This window comes from Montipora capricornis, chromosome 10, assembly GCF_036669925.1.
Source record: "Montipora capricornis isolate CH-2021 chromosome 10, ASM3666992v2, whole genome shotgun sequence".
Classification (NCBI taxonomy): Eukaryota; Metazoa; Cnidaria; class Anthozoa; order Scleractinia; family Acroporidae; genus Montipora; species Montipora capricornis.
In genome coordinates, this window is record NC_090892.1 from 15,326,126 (window position 1) to 15,336,125 (window position 10,000).

General features: G+C 37.9%; 1 protein-coding gene across 1 annotated transcript in view; it reads right to left on the reverse strand.

Annotated features, from left to right (window-relative positions):
- LOC138018756 (RNA-binding protein Musashi homolog 2-like) overlaps positions 1–4,579 on the reverse strand; it is a 19,249-nt gene extending 14,670 nt beyond the window's left edge. The window contains exons 1-5 of the mRNA XM_068865440.1: positions 4,446–4,579; positions 4,250–4,290; positions 3,682–3,763; positions 2,358–2,445; positions 711–779 (exon numbers count right to left, since the gene is read on the reverse strand). Of these exons, the coding sequence (XP_068721541.1) occupies positions 711–779; positions 2,358–2,445; positions 3,682–3,763; positions 4,250–4,290; positions 4,446–4,480 (315 nt within the window). The 5' untranslated portion in view covers positions 4,481–4,579. The remainder of the gene's footprint in view (positions 1–710; positions 780–2,357; positions 2,446–3,681; positions 3,764–4,249; positions 4,291–4,445) is intronic.
- Positions 4,580–10,000: the final 5,421 nt, after the last annotated feature.

A 10,000-nucleotide genomic window follows, 5' to 3' on the forward strand; every position in this document is an offset into this window, starting at 1 on the left:
TCTGTTTCGACTTTCCTCTGATCCATGTAGCTACATGTATAGCTTTAAATATCCATAAAACAGAGCACTAACAGAGGGAGGGGGTAATGGACACACCATCGGCTTCCACCGATACCAGTTTCGCAACTGAAGGAGCTACCGACATTAATAAAGTGACTTTACCTTTAACCTCTACAATGTACCTCCACTCAGAAAATGTCTCCTCCACTAATGCATCGACTCCTGGGACTAAGACTTTAAGTGGCTATGTCACATTATATTAGGGTGTTTGGGGGAAATCTTTAAAATTATAGTTTACATCACAAAGAAGATGATACACCATGTACAGAAAAAAAAAATAACCCTTCGAGGCGATTTGCCAAAATCTTGAAAAATGTCAGGCCGACTTTTTTCAAGATTACCCAAATGCATTCCATTTCAATGTCCATCCACACCTATCTTCCCTTTTGCTGTATTTCTTTTATGTTTTTCAACAGTTATTAAGTGGTTATTGCAATGTTTCATTCTACTTTTTGGGCATTTTGGGTGTCATGAAATTATATCAATCCTCAATAGATTTTTTTCCTGTAACAGCACACAATTTTACTCTTTTCATGTTGCCTTACTTTCTTGATGTACATGTAATTTAACCTACATGTACAGTGGAACTTCACTGTTCATCCATTACGATTAAAAGAAATAAAACTAATGACATCAAAAGATATGAAAACCTCTTGTTGTAGTTGAGCAATCGTTCCTGCCTGAGTAGGTCCACGTGGAACTGCTGGCTTGGGATCAACCTACAATGTACAGTTCATGTACATGTTAAAACCAAAACCAAAAACAATAAGCCACCAGTTAGACAAGAACACACGGGTAAGACAGTGAACATCTTACAAGGGAAATTAATTTTTTGCTGTGTGCAATGTGCCCCATTTGTCATATGGAATGGTTTGAAGTGTCCCATTTTTGTGTGGGCTTTGCTCACACTTAGTTGTCATCTGCAGTATTCATCGATATACCAGAATGGTCATGTGATCTCCAAGAGTTAGCATAGGTTTGGGTACTAGTGCTTTTCGGTTTGCTATGACTTGTGTCCACAATTTGCTACTTTCAAGAAAATTTTGGTTTTTTTTTACCTCCTTTGCGACACAAAACAGAGCCTACAGCCCAAACAATATACACATACAACACAATATGGTGACTAACTGAGACAATGAAGTATACATACATGTGAACCAATGAAGATAAAAATCACACTGAACATGAATTGTTAAAGATTTTGTATTAATTACTGATTAAGTACATGTAATGTGTAATGTTTGCTAAAAATGGAAGTGCAAAGATCAAAATTAACAATGTGTATGAATGTTCTGTTACAGTTATACACTGTACTTTATTCTTAAAAATTTTGACAACTGCATTAAAGGGAGGCCTGCAGAAATATTGTTTACCACCATTTTCTTTGTGGAAAAACATATTTCATTTTAGAATCTCCTTATTTTGACTGACAAATTTTCCAGGCACTGCCATCTGGAATAACAGTAATAATAATAATAGTCATGTGATTCTGATGTCCTATTTGCCCCGACAAAAAGAGCTTCTGTATGATAACAATACATGTACATGGGGAACCTGGAACACGTCAGAATTTTTCAAGATGGGAAACAAACAGGAAAGTTAAACACAAAACTACTGTAACTGATTCTGAAGTTCATTATTTTCAATAAAAACGTTTTCCTTGAAAAAAATCAAATCAATTGAATAGTAAGCTTTTTCTGTGGCTAGAGGTTGTTTTTGTATTGGAATGAAGGTTCCCTTTGAAAAAGAAATTACCAGGTAGCCAATGTCAAAAATACCATAAGTGATAACACTCTTTGTTTGTCCCTCCAAATTTTTGCACAAGCATTGCTTCAAGTTTCTCTTGGACCATTGTAAGACCTAAGAGGAACAACACAACACTTTTATTATTTAAAAACATGTTTCGACAGAAACTTCTGTCATCTTCAGTTTAAATTACACATTTCCTTTTGTTCTAATGATTAATTAGCATTTTGGTTCACACTATATATTCAACTCTGTACTTTGTACTTTAAACTGAAGATGACAGAACTGTCTGTCAAAACATGTTTTTAAATTTTAAAAGTGTTCACTGTTGTGTTGTTTCTAAAAATATTGATATACCTGCTACTATCCAGACCTAAGAGGAAATAAAAACAATACTTATGCAATACTTTGGAGGGACAAACAAAAGAGTATTATGGTGTTTTTGATAGTGGCTATTACAATGTACACCCCTACATGTACTGTACATCAACTGACACAAGAAAAAGCTGCACTGTGCCTGTTTGTATATGTAACTCATGAAAGAGACATACCGTTTTCTTATCTACCACATGGGGCTTGTTGGAATTAACTACGTCGTTTACTGAGTTTGGGTCTCGGAAAGTAACAAATCCAAAGCCCCTTCAAAAGAAAACAACACAATACGTATTATTCAATTAAACAAGTGAACAAAAAATGTGACTTCTAGTAGAAAAACATTCAAGGTTTCACACTGGTTTCTTTTTAACCAGTTTGCATGCACACCTTTTCTAGCTTTCAACAGGAGAGAAAAACCTCTGGTGACTGTGGGTTGTATACTATTTTCCAAGTTCACACGTGCTTTTAACAGGATGGCTCAGTAAGTGTATGGGTTGTAATCAATGCTTTCTTAATTCTATTTACAACAAGTTTTGTAAGACAATGGTAACACTTTCACCAAGGGTTTCATTTCAAAATGCCTCATTTTTCACATCACCTTTCTTTTAGCATACATTGAAATGCTGATTCAAATACAACTTTCAACTTTAAATGGCACCAACATGGTCAGCAATGTGCTCAAAGTGCTTACTGAAGCCTGGCCAAACAGATCGAACATGTTGCACTCAGTTGGCCACAATTTTGGACGATGTTGGATGATGATAAGCAAAGTTTGATTTCCATCAAACATAGTCTTCAACATTGTCCAACATTTCTTTTGTTCTCAGGTAAGAACAGCATTATTTAATGCATTTGGCCACAGTATTCAACAAGGCTGAACGAGTGCAACAGCTTGGAAATATTACATGTAATTTTACTCTCAACACCTTACAGGGATTGGTAAGATTTTTCTGATATAATTATTTTTTCCAGTGGGTCATATAGCTCTTCTCAACACCTTCATCAGGCAAATACATGTAAAAAAAGCACAACAGTGACATTTCCAAGCTAACACTCTAATGGGTACCAAAGAGCTTTATATAAGCCATTGAACAGAAAATACCAGAAGTCTCTTTTCACATCAGAGGTCACTTAATTCTTATTAAATTTCTTATTAAATATCTAACATTAATGCTAAAAAAGTTCAGTTTGATCAATCACATACATTTTTTTAGGATTTTCTTTCTGTCAAGAGATCATACGATGTCTGATATCTTTTTCCCAAACAGAAAGTTCTTTCAAGGAATTGAACATTAATATGTAGGTCTTTAAAGTGTCTACTTTTGGTGTCTGCTTACATCTCTGCATGTACAGCTGTACCTCTGTCAACCTCAACATTTTGAACAATCAGTCCTTGATTATCACTAATACTAACTTTGTGAGACCATCAGTCTTACAGAAAATACTAAAGAAAGTCACAGAGCATTCTGACCATTTTAACTACATGTAGTCCAAAAATACCTTGGCCTCTTATTACTGGGATCTCTCATCACAACTACATCAGTTACTTCGCCAAATCTTGAAAAATGGTTTTTCAAGGACTCTGTGACAAAACATGGGATACATGTATAAAGAGTTAAGAATGCAGAATTCTTTAAGATTAGCACGTGTACAAGTCTCTCAATACTGTATCTCTATATTTTTTGTTAACACCACTGTTTTGATAATCAAGAACTTCTGATTAAGGGACTACAACAATGTCCCACATCTTCTTACAGAAGTGAATGAAAATAAAGCAGCCCGGCCATGGAGTTTTCTTGCAACAACCTCACCACAGCTAAAAAAGCCCTAATCTATCACAATAATATTAAAGACTGTCACACCCATATTTCATATTAAAAGAGAGAACCGTTAATATTTTTTACTGTTGTAACTCTTTTGTGCCTACGCTTTCGAGTTGAATACGTTGAACAAGCCAAAAGAGCTAAGGCAATAATTTTTCGATTATCAACAAGAATGGCAATATGCATGTACTTGTCGAACCATGTGCCAGCACGTTTTTTTGCCATAACTGTTTTTGACAACTAACCTTCATTCGTTTCATGGGACAATCCACCGACGAAGATTTTGCTTGAGATACGAAAGTGGCCAGAAAACAAGAAAAAACAAATTCAACCACGTGTAAACCACGAAATACCCACCAGTCTCATTTGCCAGCAAACACTGATAAGGAACGATTAATTCATATTTCACGGTAATGTTAATTGGGAAAAAAGTACCCATACCCAATGTCATCTCCATGAGTTCCTCCCTTGACCATTTTTCCGGCAAATTAGCAGAAATCTTAGCTTAGAAAACTTACAGCCTTAATTAAACTTCGACAACTTCAACGAGCACAAAATGGCTACTGACAGTCCCGGATGTTCATAGCCTTGTGGGATACCATCCATTCGTCCCAGGACTCCTGAAAGGTTAGGCCTCGGTTGGACAGCGCTCCGGATAAATCACAATCCTGCGGATAAACACTAGCAAAACCAATTGAGTTATCCAGTGGATAGCGCTATCCACCCTTCGAACAACTGGGGCCAGGATAATAAAGGCTCTTCTCGTCGTTCAAAATCCTAGGCCATGATCCGATGCATGATTGTCGGTGCGAAATATCTCAGAAACGCGTGGGATTACATTCCCGTTAGCTCGTGCAGTGCAAAGTGCAGACCCGTGGAAGCTTTTTTAAACTGCGATATTCTTGATAACGAAGCTGGACATCAGTTCAGAGTGTATCGTTAGAAATAAAATGATTACAGATACATTCCACATTATCTTTTTTGCTGGAAAGTTTTCCCTTTACTTTGTCGACAAACAGCTTTGCAAATCAAATAAATTTACCACCTAATATACACAAGGAAAAGTCTAGACTTGGTCAAGCTGAAAAGCAGTTAACCACCACTTATTATCTTCCGAGCATGTTCTCTTAACCTCTCTTGTTTCCTTCGAAAGAAAGAAATTATTACATGTAATTGCACATTAATTATCATAATTAAGTAAAGTACGATCTTCAGGGTGAGTGTAATCCTGAAAAAGACTGTCTAGGATTACCATGCTTGACTGTCAATTGATCCTCATATTTATCACTTGACTCTGAAGATTATCGAGAAGATTACTCAGGTTGTCGAAATATCAGTCAGAGATATAGACGAGTTCACGCTCTTGAGTGCATCATAGGTAATCAGGGCAAGACGGAGAGTTATTCAAAGGTTTGTGTGGAAGCTCAAAACGATGAAAAGTATTCATGATATGCAATTTTGGGTATTTTTATTGTTCAAAACAGAAGATATGCGTTCAAAGGTGCGGCAAAATAAAGTTGGAGAGAATGGCTATTGTAGAAATTAATTAATTTAAACAAAGTTTCTGCTATACATTTCCTGTAATATCAAAGGCACAAAATTACAGAGAATGTATGGAGATAAAAAACCAATATTTAGGAATTACAAAGAATGGATACCAAGTCCAGTTCATCTCAGTTGTGAACTTAGACTTATTTGTTTGGTTTATTTAGGCGAAAGTCTATAAAGTAGAGTCATGTACAGTTTATTTTGCTTTGAATTTCCATAAAAACCCTTGAATTTCCCGCCTTGTTGCCCTGATTACCCATGAAGGGCGTGAACTGGTCTACATTTAGCATGGCGCAGTTTTCGGAAAACAGCAAACGGGCAAACCTGTAAGTGGCACGTGACATAGCCATGTGGTGGAGTTAGCAGTCTGACGGCTTGATACCCTTCTTGCGCGGTAAATAATTTACCGCAGCGTTTTGCACCTTAAAATTCTGTAGGAACTCACGTTTAATTAAACCTATAAGTTATGTTTTTAATGCTTTAACTCTTGAATGAACAAAGTTTTGCTGATCATCTGCACACTAAGTTGACGGCGCGGGTTCAGTTTAATTAAAGCATTTTCAGTAAAACAATAATCCAACAAGGCGCGTTTTTTTTCTCCCAAATGCCGAATCTTATGCTTGAGCCTATTTTTGCCACTGCGGCAAACCGCCAACGGCTAACCGTGGTTTGAAGTTTGCGGTAGACTTCCCGATGCTAAATGTCCCTCTTTAATCTTTTATTTATTTAACCACGGTGCAATCCATCAGCAATATAAAAACCACATGTACAATACAATTAAAAATTGAAAACGAAGTATAGATAAAACTATGTAAACTACATTAACTATCTTACTCAATATCATAAAATAAAAGCTGCTTTCCATGAATGCCGTGTTTAGAATAATGGCTTAGATAACCTCTTCAATCAGTCGTTTGAATTGATTGAGTGACTCTGCTTTCCTTAGTTCTAATGGCAAACTCTTCCACAAAACTGCGCCACTATAGCTAAAGCTGTTTTTGTAGTAGTTTGTGCGCGGTTGCGGGACATTTACCTTATCAGACAGAGTCTCTACTGCCCTATAACTGTCCTACAGTGTGTTGACAAAGTTTTCGAACAACTAATAGGCGCACAAGTTTCTACGGGCTTTGAAGATCGTATGTTTGTTAACTCATCGGCTTACCGCAGTGGACACAGTTGTGAGACAGCTCTGATTCAATTACTGGAGGGCTGGAGACATGCAAGAGATGTCAATCTGGTTGTGAGCTTACTGTCAACTGACATGTCAAAACCATTTGACTCACTCTATCCACCACTATTATTGAGTAAGCTCAAAGCTTACAGCTTTGAGAACAACACAGTTCGGCTTCTGGAGAGTTATCTGTGTGATCGCAATTATCGTGTAAAGATTGGAGACCTTCTCAGTTCAAGTAGGACTGTTAACCGAGGCTGTCCATAGGGCTCCGCTCTAGGCCCCTTACTTTGGAATATATTTCAGAACGATTTGTCGTACTGTGTAACAACTAACTTGTCTATGTACGCTGACGATCATCAGATCTATCACACAGGGTAGGATCAGTCCTCTGTTATGTTAAGCTAGCCTAAGGGAAAGCGCGCATCAAGCCACTGAATGGTACAACTCAAATCTTTTAGCAGGTAACTTGAAGAAATATCAAATTTATGAATATTGCCTACAGCCAAAACGATGATAATATCACTCAAGTAATCAGATTAAACATGCAATCATGATATTAACACAACTAGTTCTCTCAAATTGTTAGGTGTTACAATAGATTCTGAGCTGAATTTTTCAGAGCACATTAACACGATTTGTCAAAAAGCCAGTCAGAAAATTGGCGTCCTTATGAGACTTAGAAACTTGATTCCTACAAATGCTAAACTTGTGCTTTTTAAAACAGCAATACTGCCACACCTTACACACTGCCACCTAGTGTGGCACTTTTGCAGAGCCAGGGATTCCCGCAAAATTGAGCGGTTGCAAGAAAGGGGCCTGCGTGCTGTTTTTAGGAACAATGCCAGTTACCCTGAACTTCTAAAAAGAGCAAAACTGCCTAGTTTAAAGAATAGAAGACTACAAGACATCTGTGCCTTCATGTACAAAGTCAAAAACAATCTATGTCCCCCCTATATCAGTGACATTTTTATTAATCATAGATCCAAGTACAATTTAAGGCAGTCTGATTTCTCTGCCGCCGGCACAACACGGTAAAATATGGCAAGCACTCCCTTCGCCATTGGGGCCCAAGCTTTGGAGAAAATTATCCCCAGAATCATGATTGAAGGAATTAAACACCTTAAAATGTTTCAAAAACAAAATACGTACTATAGATATAGTTACAGTAATGGATAACGGATGCAAGTGTTGTCATCTTTGTAATTCGTGATTCGTAATTCATAGTTATATTCTAAATCTGTAAATATTGTAAATACCATTACGTTAAGGCCGGTACACACGAGGGAGCTTGCTCCTGAAACACGCTCCCGAAACACGCTCCCGGGTAAGTACCCCAACCAGTACACACGAAGGACACGACGAAGGAGCTGAATGATGAAACAACCCGATTAGGGTATGGGAACTGTTGTGGATGAAAAAAATAAGCCAATTTGATTTTTCGCCAGAAATCGTTGGTGCAGACGAGGAAGCTTTGCTCCGGGAGCGTGTTGCAGGAGCGTGCTGCGGGAGCAAGCTCCCTCTTGTGTACCGACCTTTATTGTATCGCGATCTTCTTATAGTTTTGCCTATGCGCGAGCCGTCAATATTTCGTGGTATTGCCGTCTCACTTTTGCGGCCTGTGATTGGTTCTAATGTTGAAATTGACGTCGTTGCACTGAATTGGGTTGCTGACGTACGCAAACAAATACGTTTCGCAGGTAGAAAGAATTGAAATTTCGATCAGGCGCGGGTTGATTAGTTTACAGTTTTATTTATCCTTATAAATGATGGATCGCTATACAAAACAAATTGCGATTTTGAGACGGCAATACCACATTATATATTCCGTATTGGGCTCCGTCGATTCGCGACTCCGCCCAATACGGAATATATTTTCTCCCAACTAGCCGTCAATATAATGTGGTATTGCCGTCTCAAAATCGCAATTTGTTTTTTTCATTACTTTATTTTTTTGTTCAAGTCATTCTGCTCTCCTTGTTTGAAAAGTGGGGTAACTCGGGCACTTTTCTAGTCGTCAGCAAATGTTCCAAGTCTTCGTGATTAATTAAAGATAACACACAGGAGAAAGCAGATCAGATCGGCGCAATCCCGAATAAGCCTGGCAGATATATATATCATCTAGGCCGGCTGCCTTTGATTTGTTAAATGTACTGAGAAGCGAAAGAACATGATTTGGGGTTGTTGGGTGAAATTCGACCCTTTTATTTGTGCGAGATAGCTGATGCTGGCAGACTCGGGAATTTCACTGGCAAGTTTTGTACCGATGGTGTCAAAGTGGTGGTTAAATTTCTCTGCCAATTCCGTTGGATTTGTTACTGATTGCCCGTTCACTCTCAGTTCTCTCGCTGATGATTTGCCCGACTTATATACGAGAGGTAAGTTCATTTATTATTTGCCAAGTTTTTCGAGAATCACCTTTATCATCACTAAAAACCAGTTTGATAATAGGACTGCTTAGCTTGCTTTACCGCAGCTTTATTAGCGATATTGCGTTGTCTTTTGAATTTTTCCAGACCAACTGGCTCATTACATTTGATCGCTTTAATTTTTTTTTTAATGTAGCTAGTTTTATTGGTCACAGCTTGATTTTAAAGAAGTTCATTTTACGTTAGTGTCTAGTTTTTTTTCTTTTTTTAAAATTTATTTAACAAACACATTAAAACCCTACGTACATTAAAACACCTGCGAAGAGATAACATACATATAACATACATAGGTTCCAAGCACTCTTCTTACGTTACAATAATTTATATAATGTAATTGGCTAGGTTCCCAACTGTACCAAGACTGTCAATTTTTGCTTTAATTTTAGGATATCCCTCTCATGCATTTGTTTCTTTAACACAAACGTAATCCAAGGAGAACTAGGCCCGCGAACGCGCGCTTTTCTCAACGGAGCGTGCTTGTCAACAATCTCCAGAAACGACTTTTTCCATTCTGACCACATATCATTAGGATTACTCAAATTGTCATGGGACGCAATATCATTACGAAAGTTTTCTAGGTTAAACTTCCGGAAGTTTCTGTAGGTTATAGTGCAATTCCCTCTATGAAACCCATGAATTGAAAGTTTTCTGTAAGCAAAGACACCGCTCACCGGTGGCTCAGTTGGTTGAGCACCGGGCTGCCATGCGGGAGGTCGTGAGTTCGACTCCGGCCGGACCAACACTCAGGGTCTTTAAATAACTGAGGAAAAAGTGCATGCGCAAATGCGGTTAGACTTTCAAGTCGTCTCGGATAAGGACGATAAGCCGGAGGTCCCGTCTCACAAATA